Here is a 15838-nt window from a genome sequence, read left to right on the forward strand (position 1 = left end):
TTTATCACCATAGATGAAACAAAACTCTCAATCCTAAAAACCCAAGAGTGGAAAAAGTAGAAACAGAAAAGGTGAAAAAATTCCTATGACAGACAAAGTATCTAATTTATGGAAGTGCCAAGGCGAGTAGTATGAAACTTTAAAATAAAAACAAAGCTTGGGAACGCAAATGGATCAACAACACCTGGATGGAAACTCAGGCTGAAAAAAAACTTAACCCCCCCCCCCAAAACGACAAACAGAATGAAAGTGAACAAAAAGGACTGAAACGTTGGAATATCTTAAATATAATTTCTTAAGCAAGAAACATGAAGAACTAAATCAAAGAAGGTAGATTAAGACGATACAGAGACAAATCAGAACAGTACAAGCAAAACAAAATAATTGTGGTCAAAAGTAAAGAACCTTACCTCATGCATCGTGCGCGGCTCGTGTTAGGAAAGAAAAAAAAAGAGAAAATAAAAATGGCCGCCCCCTGGTATTTATGGACTGAAAAACATGTGATGTGACGAGAGGTGGGAAAAGTATGCAAATGAGATGTGGTTGGGTCTCTCTATAAAAGAGCCGTCTTCTTTATTTTGGGCGTCAGTGTGGAAAGTGCAGAGAGAAGAGAAGAGTTGATTTGAGTTTGAGACTTTTGATCTGAGGTTGAGTTCAAATTTAACGTCAAGCTATTTCGGCACAGTGACAAAAATGGGTGACCGAGTAAGATTCAGCAGCGATATCCTGAGGCCATTTACTGGGGAAGGTGACGTGGTTGCATGGCTTAACAAGCTGAAGTTGGTGGCAAGGCTGCAGAAGATCGAGGATGTAGCCATGTTAATACCAATGTATTTGGAAGGAAGTTCTCTAGCGGTCTATCTAGAAATGGGAGAGACGGATCAGGCCATTGCTGAGAGCATTGAAAACCGGTTAAAAACCACATTTTTTGAGAGCCCGTTTGAGGCTTACAACAAGCTCAAAAGAGTCACCTGGACTGAGGAATCTGTGGACGTGTACGTGGCAGAGATAAGGCGACTAGCAGGATTAGCTGGATATGGGGGACGCAGCCTTGAGAAGACTGTAAAGCTGGCACTTGTAACTGGTTTCCCTGATCACATCTCCATGGAACTGCAACGACTTACTGTTATTGAAACCATGGAGGTGGAGGAGATTCCAAGGCATACTAGAGTTTTCGTGAAACAGTCCGGTGAGCTGGGGTCAGTCGCGGCTGCTGTGACAAGCAGAAAGGAGCGACCAGTGATGAAGCAAGGCCGTGGATTTACCGGTAAATGCTTTCGATGTCAAGGATCGCATCTGATGAGAGACTGTAGGGAACCACGGCCAGACATTATCTGTTTTCGGTGTGGCCAAGTAGGGCACATTAGCAGGAATTGCCCTTCGCTTCCGGGAAACGAGTAAAGGGGTGCTATTGCACCAGTAGTCACTCCTTTTATACTGAACAGGCGTATGAGTTTGTTGCCACAGTTAGTGATCACAATCAATGGAAAGAGGGCTAGAGCTCTTGTTGATACTGGATGTACAACAACACTTATTACTACGACCGTCGCCAACTCTTGGAATGGAGCCAGCAACATTAGAGCGGTGGATGGCAGAGAAGTGGAATGCTGTGGAGAGGCCGATGCGGAGATTGTAGTAAGGAATATACCATTGCGACTAAGAGTGATCGTGCTGGATAGACTGGTTGCAGGAATTGATGTGGTGCCGGGCCTGGAGGCAATAGACCGACTGGGAGGAGCTACTATTGCTAAAGGCCAGGTGAAGTTTGGCAATCAGAGTGCACCGGGAATAACAGGAAGTGTAACCAGGGGTGATACCAACCAACCGTCGAAACCCGACCATGTCTGATTGAGGATGATGACTTTCAAGCCTGCTTCGATGGCGAAAAATGGATGGTAGAATGGTGATGGACTGCGAAGCCACCTGTATTGACGAATCGGGTCAGCTGCTACAAAAGCACACTGAAAGGAGCTGCGGAGCCGCAGTTTGAAAAAGAAGTTGAAAGATGGATAGATGAAGAAATATTAATGCCGTGGTCAGGGAAAGTTGAAGGAATTTTGCCACTCATGGCTGTGGTCCAACCTATTAAGAAGAAAGTTAGGCCAGTGTTGGATTTCCGTGAGCTGAACAAGTTTGTCGCTTGTCACACAAAGGACGGAATTGACGTGTGTGAAGAAGTCGTAAGGAAATCAAGAAGGATGAAGAAGGCAACTAAAATTGTGGACCTGATGTCAGCCTCCAACTTCATGTGGATGAGAAATTGTGGAAATATCAACTGGTAGAGTACAAAGGTCAAGTTTATTGTCTGACCAGATTAGGATTTGGTCTGAACTCCGCACCAAAGATAATGACGGCAGTTCTTAAGGCAGTGTTGGCCAAAGACGATGCAGTGAAGAGAGGCACCTGCTCTTACATCGATGATGTACTAGTGGACGAAACAGAGGTGACTGCAGAAAGGGTGAGAGAGCATATCAAAGCATATGGATTGACAACAAAACCACCTGAGTCATTGGAAAATGGAATGGCTTTGGGATTTCGACTACAGAACAATAAGGCAGGAAAATTGATGTTTTGGCAAGGAAATGAGATCCCTGAAGCCAAGGTTGACCTCGCCAAGAGAGAGCTTTTCTCTATATGTGGAAAGCTGGTTGGCCACTACCCAATAGCTGGATGGCTGTGAACTGCGTGCAGTTTTACTAAAAAGCAGACTGGGACAGACAGTTGGGAAGATGCAGTTGATCAAGAAGTGCTTCTCATGATACAAGAAGTCATTGCAGAAGTGAAAAAAGTGGACCCTGTGAGAGGAGAATGGCATGTAAAGGAGGGTCATGAAGGGGTGATATGGACTGATGCTAGCAGTGTAGCATTAGGGGTGTTATTGGAAATAGGAGAAGTGGCTGTTGAAGATGCTGCTTGGCTACGCAAAAAGGATGATAGCACCCATATCAATGTTGCGGAACTCGATGCTGTGATGAAAGGCATCAATCTGGCTCTAAAATGGGGGCTACAGATAGTGAACGTTAAAACAGATTCTGCAACAGTGGTGTCATGGATTAAATCGGAGCTGTCTGGTGATAAGCGGATCAAAACAAAAGGAGCAGCGGAGATGCTTATCAAGCGTAGACTTGGAGCACTGGGAGACTTGGTTCAGGAATTCGAACTAAAGGTAACTATTACCTTAGTTCCGTCACAAAAAAATAAAGCAGATGGGCTGACAAGAGTGACGAGAGGTGGGAGGGGGTATGCAAATGAGATGTGGTTGGGTCTCTCTATAAAAGAGCCGTCTTCTTTATTTGGGGTGTCAGTGTGGAAAGTGCAGAGAGAAGAGAACAGTTGGATTTGAGTTTGAGGTAAGAACGAAAACAGGACAATCAAAGCCAACAGAAACATGAAAGAAAGAGCTCCAACAAATCAAAGAAGAGACAGAAAACGAAATTGACAAGGAAACAACCCTAAGAAAAATGACAAACTGGATAGCACCAGATCACAATGGAATGCACACATACTGGTTAAAAAAATTCACGACTGAAAAAAAATGTGGCCACAAAGTAGGCATGACAAAATGGATAGCCACAAAGTAGGCATGTCAAAATGGATAGCCACAAAGTAGGCATGTCAAAATGGATAGCCAGAAAGTAGGCATGTCAAAATGGATAGCCAGAGATAGAACCACACTAATACAAAAAGGCACTAAAATGGGAATCACACTTAGCAACTACAGGTCCATAACCTGCTTACCAACTATGTAGAAAATTTTAACAGCACAACTAAGAGAATAAATTTACCACTCCCTTAATAATCATAGACTACTTCACAAATAACAGAAAAGATACTAAAAATGGGGGGGAAAAAAAAAGAACGAATAATCTACTATACCAAAAAATCCTATAACAGATAAAAAGTAGGAAAAATAACATAGCCATGAAATCAACAGAAATGAAAGAGAAATTTGGAAACAAATACCTAAAAGAATAAGAAAACTCATAGAAATTAAGTTATATCGTAGGAAACTTAAAACATATGGGCAGTAAGGTACTCTGGACTGTTCATAGGCTGGACAAAAGAAGAACTGAAACATCTAGACCAGAAAACCAGGAAATTTATAACATGATGAAGAAAGAAGATCGGTTAACATAGAAGACTGACACAAAAAAAGAAGTAGAAAAATACTTAATGCAGAACACAGAAAGGCTAATTACCACAGCGAGAGACACCATAAAAAAAATGAACAAGACAAAGAACAAGGAGGCAATGGATAAGACAAGAAAAAAAAAACCCAGCTACATGGACGATTCATAAAGGTGACTCCAGGAAACACCACATGTTGTTGTCAATGAGTAATATCTGATGATGATCTGTTTGAGAACTGCTAATGAATACAAATAAATTACCATATAACTGCGGCAAAGTTATCGTGAGTATTTAAAAATATACACTCTGGAAGAAAAAAAGAAGAGCCTCCTCTCCCTATTACCTCATATTTAAAGCTATGTACTAGTATCCTTAACTTGACTTGAGATGATATATTGCTATTTTAATTGTTCTAATTGCAATTAACTCATCAAGTGACCCATCTCTTACTAAATTCTTATTTCTCTCTCTACATTGTTTGACCCACCCACCCACTCTTATTTTATACAATATCTCATTTCCATTACTCTCTCTCTCTCTCCCTCTCTCTCTTTAACAATGTAAGTCATAAATAAAAGAAAGAATAAAAACATTGGAATATTCGATTCTAATCAAAAGGGAATATCATAGTAGTAATATCATTTAACTTTTAGAGAGAGAAAGAGTGAGGGGAAGGATAAAAAGAGAGCGATAGCAAGCAGAAAGCCACTAATTTTGAACGCTGCCTTTTTATTATTTTATACTAGCAACTAGGCCACTCGGCGTTACTCGGGACCGTATAAGAAAAGTTTTGAACATACCTGTTATTCTTAGGATAGAGGAATTTTTGATGTCTATGTATCATTTGCCATCTTGAGCAAAAGAATATTTTACCTACCCTAGGACGGGTATTATATGTAGGAAATAATTGTACCTTTGCCTAGGACAGGAAATTTACAGCACGTATATGGAAAAAAATTTCCTTACCTAGGGCGGGTAATGTACAACACATATTTTAAATAATTTACATAATTTTCTGTTGTGCAAACTTTTCTGTATGTCACAGGTAAGAGTTTGTTTTTACATCAGAGTGCTATAATGAAGAAGAACCTTATTTTTCATTTAAAAGTCATACTACCCAAATATATTACATGATTTTCGGTTTTAGTAACTTTTATGCAAATCAAAGGTAGGATTTTCTTTGTTTTCTCATATGAGTACTATACTGCACAAGTACCTTTTTTGTGCTAACTTTTCCGTCAAAGCTGAAAGTGCTACAGTAAAGAAGCACCTCATTTCTTATATAAATTTAATACTACTTGAATAGGTAAATTTTTAGTCAGGTACGCTGAGAATGAATATTGCACTTATTTTTTGCACAAACACGCAGTTATCCATATTTGAAGACATTCAGTATCCAATGTAATCCTTATCATTTTTAATAGCGGCCATCTTGTTTTCCAATAACGAAAAAACGCCAAAAGAAGCTAAATATGCCACATGTAACTGGAATTCCCCCTGCTCGTAACCGGCATTGGCATAAAAAAAAGTAAGGTTTATTGGAGGGGGAAGGGGTAAATTCCAAGAAATCTTGAGTGAAAGGAAAAACGTAAAGACAAGATCACAAATTAAAAACAGTATTTAGAGTAATATTTATTAAAATAAATTTAAAAGGTAAATATTACCTTTCACTACAAAAGAACACCGACCACTAATTTGTTGTTTAGGGATATTCGATGTTGATGACCACAAATCTGATGATCAAATCCATCGCAAATTTATGGTTTAATTGATCTAAAAAAAAAAAAAAAAAAAAAAAATATATTTTTTAATTTTTTAATTAAGTTTTCACGAGCGGTTTACAAAAGCATATTTTATTTTTTTGGTTCTTTTTGGGGGGAGGAGGTATTCAATTATAGAACTTGTGTCGTTTAACAGGTGCTTCTGAACGACACAAGTTCTATAATTGCATACCCTCCCCCCAAAAAAGAACGAAAAACATAAAATATGCTTTTGTAAACCACTTGTGAAAACTTACTGACAACAATATTTTTACACTTAAATGAGGTGAAAACTTTATTTTATGAAAAATATTTCTTGTCATTTAAAATGTCCACGCACCTTGTGAAACGTCAAGTGATTACGCACATGCACGCATTTTAGAAAAAAATGAATATAATTAAGAAAGTGAAAAAATTAATGTAATTAAGAAAGTGAAAAAAAGATTGTCCGTTTCGATATCGGGAAGCGGAAAAATATCCGGAAGGGTGTGGGGGGGGAGGGGGGGAGGAGAGGTCATTTCGGCATTGCAGCCGAAAAATGTTTTGGGAACCATGTTTTGGTTCCATTTAGCTCTTTTTGGCGTTTTTTCTTAAATGGGAAACAAGATGGCGGCCAGAATAAACAATAGTGATTACGTTGGATACTGAATTGTCTTCAAATATGGATAACTACGTGTTTGCGCAAAAAATAAATACGATATTCGTTCTCAGCATACCCGAGAACCTATAAAGTTGACAAATTAAAGGTGAGGGGTCGGTAAACTAAAAAAATACCCTCGAATGTCTGCCACAAATAAAATTTCGTTTGTTTTTCACATGGGTACTATACTGCACAAGTACCTTATTTCTTGTGTATGATACTGTACAAGTACCTTTATTCTAATTTAAAAATAAAAAAGAACTCAATACTTTTATGAAATTTTATGTTGTGCTAAATTTTCTGTGCATCAGGGGTAAGAACGTCACAGGTAAGATATTCTTTGTTTTTTCATGTGAGTACTATACTGCACAAGTACATTATTTCTTGGGTAGGATACTGTGCAAGTATCTTATTTCTAATATAAAGATGAAACTACTTGATGATTTTACATAAGTTTTTCATATGAGTACTATACAGTACAAGTACTCTACTACTTGAATAGATTTCCTTGTAGACATAAATACATTAACAAAGTCAGTGACAATTGGATGTGATTTTTGGAATATGACATCTATAGACATATGCAAACATACATTACATATAATTCATAATGATCAGTTAATTAGTTTTGCAGTGGATCCAAGACACAAAAATACATAATAAAAATTCATAATGATTGGTTAATTAGTTTAGCAATGAATCCAATACATGCATATATATAAACCTATAAACATCCTTAAAATTCATAATGATCAGTTAATTAGTTTTGGAGTGGACCCAAGACACAAAAATACATAATCATACACACATAATTAAAAATATGAATGATCGGTTAATTAGTTTAGGAGTGAATCCAATACATACAAATATACAGACATATACACATAAATAAAATTCATAATGATCGGTTTATTAGTTTAGGAGTGAATTCAATAAATATATAATCACGAGGTTGTTTGCTCAGCAACCAACAAGGCTAATATGCTTGCCAGCCGGTTTGCCTCGAACTCCACACTGGACCCTTCCAACCACCCCCTGCCTGAATTTCCTTTGTGGACAGACGCCATGCTAGATGATCTAAAAATCACCCCTGCTCAGGTACACGCTATCATAAAAAACTTTGACACTTCAAAAGCATGTGGACCTGATCTCATCCCAGCTGTGCTATTAAAAAAGTGCTCAGCCGAAGTAGCTCCAGTTCTCTCCAAAATGCCTTAATGAATCATGCTTTCCGGGCTGTTGGAAAACTGCTTCTGTGGTACCAGTATTCAAGAATTCTGGCGAAAGAACTGACCCAGTAAATTATCAGCCCATTAGCCTCCTCTCACCTTTTTCCAAAATATTTGAGACCATAATTAACCATGCTCTAGTCCGGCACCTTACAGATGTTAAACTTCTGACTGACAAACAATATGGATTTAGACAAGCCCGTTCCACAGCTGACATCCTCACTGTAATCTCTGAACGTATATACCATTCACTGGACAAAGCAGGAAGGAGGGCAGAGCAGTAGCTCTAGATATATCTAAGGCTTTTGACAGGGTATGGCATGAAGGTCTCCTCAGAAAAATTAAATCATACGGTATCACTGGTAGAATACTTAACATAATTAAATCTTTCTTAGATAAGAGAAAAATCCAGGTTGTCCTTGATGGTCGTACATTTAAACAGTGTGATATAAATGCAGGAGTGCCTCCGGGGTCTATCCTTGGACCTCTATTGTTTCTAATATTTATTAATGACCTCCCTGACAAAACTGCCTCTGAGATGGGTATATATGCTGATGACACCACGCTCTATAACAGGCATGACAGGAAAACAAATGAACACATAACTAAAGAAATCGCAAAAACACTAGAGGATGACCTCCAATCTGTAGTGGAATGGGGACATAAATGGATGGTCACATTTAATGCTGCCAAGACTAAACTGGTTTTCTTCAATAATTACAAGAAACCTTCTCTTCCACCAATAGCAATGGCCAGTGACTCCCTGTCTTTCAAACTACTTGGCCTAACGTTCACAGAAAACATGAGTTGGAACAATTATATTGAAAACATTGCCAGTGCCGCTGCGAAAAAGGTGGGCTCTCTCTCTCTACCATGCTAGAAAACTACTGACACCTGAAAGTATCCTGCACCTCTATAAGGTCACCATTCGCCCATGTATGGAGTACTGTTGTCATATTTGGGCTGGTGCATCTGCTGCTAGTCTCTCGCTCCTAAACAAGGTTCAAAAGAGAGTCGCCAATCTGATAGGCCCTGAACTGGCATCTAAGCTTCAGCCTCTGTTCCATCGACGAAACGTTGCATCCCTCTGCCTGTTCTACAAGTATTTTAATGGTGAATGCTCCGACGAACTGCAGACACTTATGCCCCCACAACGTAGACACCCTCGATAAACACGACAGGCAGCTAAATCCCACCCCCACACAGTAGAGATCCCTAGATGTAAAAGATCTTTCTACTCCAGTAGTTTCTTCCACAGAATCGCTAGACTCTGGAATTCTATTCCATGTTCCTGCTTCCCCAACTGTACTGACATGCAGAAGTTCAAGTGTAACGTGAACCGACATCTTGCTGCCCAAATGCCAACATAGTGCCCCAGTAGTTGCTGCCCCTGATAGTAGCCTCCTACACCAAAGTGGTAATGTGCCTTGTTTGGGGTAAAAAAAAAAAAAAAAATCATATGCACATAATTAAAATTCATAATGATCGGTTAATTAGTTTAGGAGTGACTTCAATACATAGAAATATATAAACATACACATATAATTAAAATAATGATCGGTTAATTAGTTTAGAAGTAAATCCAATAATAGGAATATATAATATATACTATCAAAATTAAAAATGATCGGCTAATTAGTTTAGGAGTGAATCCAATACATACAAATATATAAACATATACACATAAATAAAATTCATAATAGTCGGTTAATTAGTTTAGGAATAAATTCAATACAAAATTCCAGTACTGGATCTATTTACGTGATTATTGGAATGTAACAAATAAGCTGATATATAATATATCCTATATATTTGGAATATGACATTTTCGTTATATACAGCAAAAACATTTTTCTGTATTTTTTTTTTATATAAAAGTGTCCTTGTACAATTATTACATAACATTTAAAAGTCAAGAATATCAGGAAAAAGGAAATGGTGGAGCTCGAAACCGCAACACTGGTGTTAATAATCGATGACGCTACGCACTGCCCCAAACCGACAATTGTTTTCATACAACTGTTTACTAAATAAATAAATTTCAGTTACAGATCGTGCGCATGTGCAGAACGGCACCATGGGTGCTATGTTCGTCAAATGTCATTTCTTTCAAGTTTGGACCCCCTTTTTTTAATCCCTTAACAATTGTTTTAATCAATTAAACACCTCTAATAAAATTCTGCACCTTATATGCAGTCTTTGGAGCTACTGCACGCCGTCAAGCGATCATCCGTCTAGAAGGAGATAGAATTTTAAAAAACGGAGACAGACACACACACAGAGTCAGATTTATATATTAGATTTAATTGGCTAACCTTTTGCCTGGTTTAAACATTCAATCGTTACTATTATAAATACCATTAGATTTTGTTGATGAATAAAGCAACGAAAAGCTGAGAACAATGAATAATAATGCACTTACTTTCAATAGAACTGATACATAATTTTTTACAGACTTGCATGGAGATTTTAGCGTTGTCATAATATTTTCAGTCATGATTTCATTGATTTCCAAGACTTATGCTTCTGAAATATGTTCAAGTTAGCAGGGTTTTGATTGACTAATTTTATCACATAAAAATAGCATTAACACTTACACCACAAAATCGGTTCAAACAGAAATAATATTTCCATGAATTGTTTTTATCTTTGCAACCCAAAATCAATTTGAATGACAACTACATGATAAATGAAAAGATAAAAATGAAGAGATAAATATGAATCCAAACTATGTGAAGTGCACTTTGTTAATAAGAGATATTTATTAAAGACTACTTAAAAGATATCAACAAAATTGCAAATATACTGATAAGTAAATATTCATTGGTCATTATGACAACTATTTAAGTGACCTTATTAACTCAGAAATAATACACTAGACTAAAAGTCAAAAGGTTTCAGTTACTTATCTTGAATAATAAATAATTTATTCAAACACAGAACATAATATCTAATCTCAAATATGCAAATCGTATTAACAATGCAAGATAATGCAGATCTAGTGACTAGTTAAATAAAAAGATATTTTTATGTATTTTTTATCTGCAGGAAGATTTAAGAAACAAATTTATAAGAGCACTGAAACCTAATACAAATGAGAAAAAATAAGAAAATAAACCTTTTAAGAAAATATATGCCATCATTGTCCTCATCATTATATTCAGTTTAACATCCGTTTAACTGGCATGTAAGAAATGGACTTTCCTCTGTCCAGATCTTTATCTCTCTTTCTTGCAATCCATTTTTCCTTGATCTCCCCCTGTGAACTGAACCTGCCACCTCAACTGTTCTACATCTACACAAGAACTCTCATACATTATTTCGACGCAACCATCACAGTCTTCTCTTCTTCACACAACTCTCTATGCTGCTCAAATTTAATCTCCTGAGTTCAGTGGAGCTAAATCTGCAATAAATAATATGAGAATGATGCTATGTATGTGTAAACAAACGTGTGTAGGTATAAATGCCATGTATGTGTAAACAAACATGTGTAGGTATAAATGCCATGTATGTGTAAACAAACATGTGTAGGTGTAAATGCCATGTATGTGTAAACAAACATGTGTAGGTATAAATGCCATGTATGTGTAAACAAACATGTGTAGGTGTAAATGCCATGTATGTGTAAACAAACATGTGTAGGTATAAATGCCATGTATGTGTAAACAAACATGTGTAGGTATAAATGCCATGCATGTGTAAACAAACATGTGCAGGTATAAATGCCATGTATGTGTAAACAAACATGTGTAGGTATAAATGCCATGTATGTGTAAACAAACATGTGTAGGTGTAAATGCTATGTATGTGTAAACAAACGTGTAGGTATAAATGCCATGTATGTGTAAACAAACGTGTAGGTATAAATGCTATGTATGTGTAAACAAACGTGTAGGTGTAAATGCTATGTATGTGTAAACAAACATGTGTAGGTATAAATGCCATGTATGTGTAAACAAACATGTGTAGGTATAAATCCTATGTGTAAACAAACATGTGTAGGTATAAATGCTATGTATGTGCAAACAAACGTGTAGGTATAAATGCTATGTATGTGTAAACAAACGTGTAGGTGTAAATGCTATGTATGTGTAAACAAACGTGTAGGTATAAATGCTATGTATGTGTAAACAAACGTGTAGGTATAAATGCTATGTATGTGTAAACAAACATGTGTAGGTATAAATCCTATGTATGTGTAAACAAATGTGTAAGTGTAAATGCTATGTATGTGTAAACAAACATGTGTAGGTGTAAATGCTATGTATGTGTAAATAAACGTGTAGGTATAAATGCTGTGTATGTGTAAACAAACATATGTAGGTATAAATGCTATGTATGTGTAAACAAACGTGTAGGTATAAATGCTATGTATGTGTAAACAAACGTGTAGGTATAAATGCTATGTATGTGTAAACAAACGTGTAGGTATAAATGCTATGTATGTGTAAACAAACGTGTAGGTATAAATGCTATGTATGTGTAAACAAACGTGTAGGTGCAAATGCTATGTATGTGTAAACAAATGTGTAGGTATAAATGCTATTTATGTGTACACAAACATGTGTAGGTATAAATGCCATGTATGTGTAAACAAACATATGTAAGTATAAATGATATGTATGTGTAAACAAACATATGTAGGTATAAATGCTATGTATGTGTAAACAAACATACGTAGGTATAAATGCTATGTATGTGTAAACAAACATGTGTAGGTGTAAATGCTATGTATGTGTAAACAAACATGTGTAGGTGTAAATGCTATGTATGTGTAAACAAACATGTGTAGGTATAAATGCTATGTATGTGTAAACAAACGTGTAGGTATAAATGCTATGTATGTGTAAACAAACGTGTAGGTATAAATGCTATGTATGTGTAAACAAACGTGTAGGTGCAAATGCTATGTATGTGTAAACAAATGTGTAGGTATAAATGCTATGTATGTGTAAACAAATGTGTAGGTATAAATGCTATTTATGTGTACACAAACATGTGTAGGTGTAAATGCTATGAATGTGTAAACAAACATGTGTAGGTGTAAATGCTATTTATGTGTAAACAAGCATGTGTAGGTGTAAATGATATGTATGTGTAAACAAACGTGTAGGTATAAATGCTATGTATGTGTAAACAAACATGGTTAGGTATAAATGCTATGTATGTGTAAACAAAAATATGTAGGTATAAATGCTATGTATGTGTAAACAAATGTGTAGGTATAAATGCTATGTATGTGTAAACAAAAATATGTAGGTATAAATGCTATGTATGTGCAAACAAATGTGTAGGTATAAATGCTATGTATGTGTAAACAAATGTGTAGGTATAAATGCTATGTATGTGTAAACAAACATGTGTAGGTATAAATGCTATGTATGTGTAAACAAATGTGTAGGTGTAAATGCTATGTATCTGTAAACAAATGTGTATGTGTAAATGCTATGTATGTGTAAACAAACATGTGTAGGTGTAAATGCTATGTATGTGTAAACAAATGTGTAGGTGTAAATGCTATGTATGTGTAAACAAACATATGTAGGTGTAAATTCTATGTATGTGTAAACAAACATGTGTAGGTATAAATGCTATTTATGTGTAAACAAACATGTGTAGGTATAAATGCTATGTATGTGTAAACAAACATGTGTAGGTGTAAATGCTATGTATGTGTAAACAAACATATGTAGGTATAAATGCTATGTATCTGTAAACAAACATGTGTAGGTATAAATGCTATGTATGTGTAAACAAGCATGTGTAGGTGTAAATTCTATGTTTTTGGGGTTTTTTTTTTTTACAGCATTTCTATTTCTCTTACATTTGTCTTAGGATAAATATAGCACCTTTGGTACTTTGCCCAGGCATAAAAATAAACTGTTTCATCTCTGCTTAATTTTTCTTTTACTGCTCAACTATTCTCTCAATCACTTTCAGAACCCAATCCATTAATTTTAAGCCTCTCTAATTTCCCCTATCTAAAGAGTAATTCCCGTTTATGCGTGTAACAATTCACAATTGTACTAGAACAATGATTGCATTGTCTAACGAGTTCCATGTATGACTTGATTGAATGTTTTTTCAAGCAATTGAACAACAAAATCGCATAAATAATAAAACTGAACTCCTTGCTAATCTAGATGCCACATTTTACTACAGACTGAAGATATAGGATTATCAGAAAATTATGGTACATGTATGTTTATTAGTCACATGTATTTGTTTATTAGTCACGTGTGTACTTATCGCAGTTTCTGTTTCTGTTATTTTCAGATCTTGATCATTGTTTAATCAACAAATAAACATTGACAAATAGAGCAGACTCTTATTTATGATCAAGATACAGTGACAATCGCAACGATGCCTGCAGTACGGTGTCCAATCCCTGATTGTGATTACATCACTGACGATCTGGATCCAGCTATCGTCACAGCACTCATCACAGCTCACAGTGCCGTTCACAGATCTGCTCCGACTGTTACTTCAACAATGGAGAAAGTCAAGCGACCCACTGTAACCGCTGCTGGCACAAGCGAGGACTAGGCATACTTTCTATCCCACTGGACAAAATACATGACTGCAACAAAACTGAACGGTCAAGACAGTTATACAGCTGCTCGATTGTTGTGATGAACCTCTTTGCATGACCTCACCAGGACAACAGGTAGCAAACTAGTTGAAAAATCGGTGGACAATATCTTGGCTGCCATTCGTAAGCTGGCTGTTCATGAAGAAAACACAATGGTAGTCTGTGTAACATTGCATAATATCCGACAAGACCGTGACGAGTCAGTTAGAAACTTCGGCGTACATCTCAGAGGACAAGCGGACATTTGTAAATTAGTTATTGACTGTCCTAACTGTGACACAAAAGTGAACTACACAGACGCAATTATGCAGGACGTTCTCACACGAGGTGTTGTAGACCCTGACATTCAATTAGACCTGCTTGGTGATAAGAATCAAAACATGTCCCTAGAGGAAGTATTCCAGTTCGTCGAAGCTAAGGAAGCAGGAAAACGATCAGCATCAAAGCTACTTGATTCACATTCGGTTGAGGTGGCTAGTTCATATAGAAAATCAAGGCAAACGCCAAGCACAGACAATCAAGTAACGTGCTCTTACTGTGGTAAACACGGCCATGGCGAGAGAAGTGTTGCACAAATCCGTAAGACTCGGTGTCCTGTTTATGGTCATCGGTGTGAACTTTGCCATTGAGAACATCACCTTGAAAGTGTCTGCCGCAGCAAGAACTACCCAAAACGTTAAGCACAACCAAAGCCACGAAACTATGACAAAGAAAGTGCAGTGTTTGATTCATTGTGCACGTTAAACTCTTCTAAGTCACAGAATGACAACATGAACACTACCGACACACACAAGCAGAAGAGACAACAGCAAAGTGTCCCACTAGATCATCACGTTTACGACAGCATGACAGACACATGGGTATGAAGAAACTCAAAGCCTCAACCATTTGTGAACATCACTGTGCAAGCCCTTCCCGAGGACTATTCAGCTTTCGGAATTGAGCTGTCAGCTCCATCAGTGTCTGCAAATATACCTGCTATGGCTGACACAGGATGTCAGAGCTGCCTCGCCGGTCTAAAAGTGGTTCACCGCCTTGGATTGTCTGAATCGGACCTTATTCCAGTGACAATGCCTATGCGCACAGCAAATAATGATGGAATCAAGATCCTCGGAGCCATGATACTGAGATATTCATACACAATCAACGGTACTAAAGTGGAGACAAGGCAAATGACCTATGAAACAGACTCGTCAGACAAACTGTTTCTTAGCAGAGAAGTTTGTGTGAATCTTAGAATCATTGGCAACAACTTTCCTAGAGTACGGCTTCCACAACACCATGCAGCAGCCGTGCAAGGAGAGAACAAAGCACCATGTGTCTGTCCTCTTCGCCAACGACCACCCCCCGCCTCCGAGTGCTCTACCATTCCCACCAATAGAAGAGAATCGCCAAAAACTACAAGAGTACCTGCTTGATTACTACAGGTCTAGCACATTCAACACGTGAACGTCAGCCGTTGCCTCTGATGGATGGACCACCA

The 15838-nt window shown here is 37.1% G+C and overlaps 1 protein-coding gene across 5 annotated transcripts in view; it reads right to left on the bottom strand.

The window, feature by feature from the left end:
* Positions 1 to 15838, bottom strand: part of LOC145256707 (vitamin D3 hydroxylase-associated protein-like) — a 181992-nt gene that overhangs the window by 144116 nt on the left and 22038 nt on the right. Inside the window, exons 1-2 of one of the 5 annotated variants that reach the window (XM_080115597.1) lie at positions 10183 to 10201; positions 5796 to 5904 (exon numbers count right to left, since the gene is read on the bottom strand). The exons of 2 other annotated variants lie outside the window; for them this stretch is intronic. Coding sequence is in view for 1 of the 3 variants with exons in the window: in XM_080115595.1 (XP_079971721.1) it covers positions 10183 to 10257 (75 nt within the window). In the remaining 2 variants the exon portion in view is untranslated. Of the gene's footprint in view, positions 1 to 5795; positions 5905 to 10182; positions 10308 to 15838 lie in introns of those variants that run through there. 2 more of the 5 variants (XM_080115598.1, XM_080115595.1) reach the window with 2 other exon arrangements.

This window comes from Euprymna scolopes, chromosome 3 (genome assembly GCF_053919585.1).
Source record: "Euprymna scolopes isolate OS-2025 chromosome 3, ASM5391958v1, whole genome shotgun sequence".
Lineage (NCBI taxonomy): Eukaryota > Metazoa > Mollusca > Cephalopoda > Sepiida > Sepiolidae > Euprymna > Euprymna scolopes.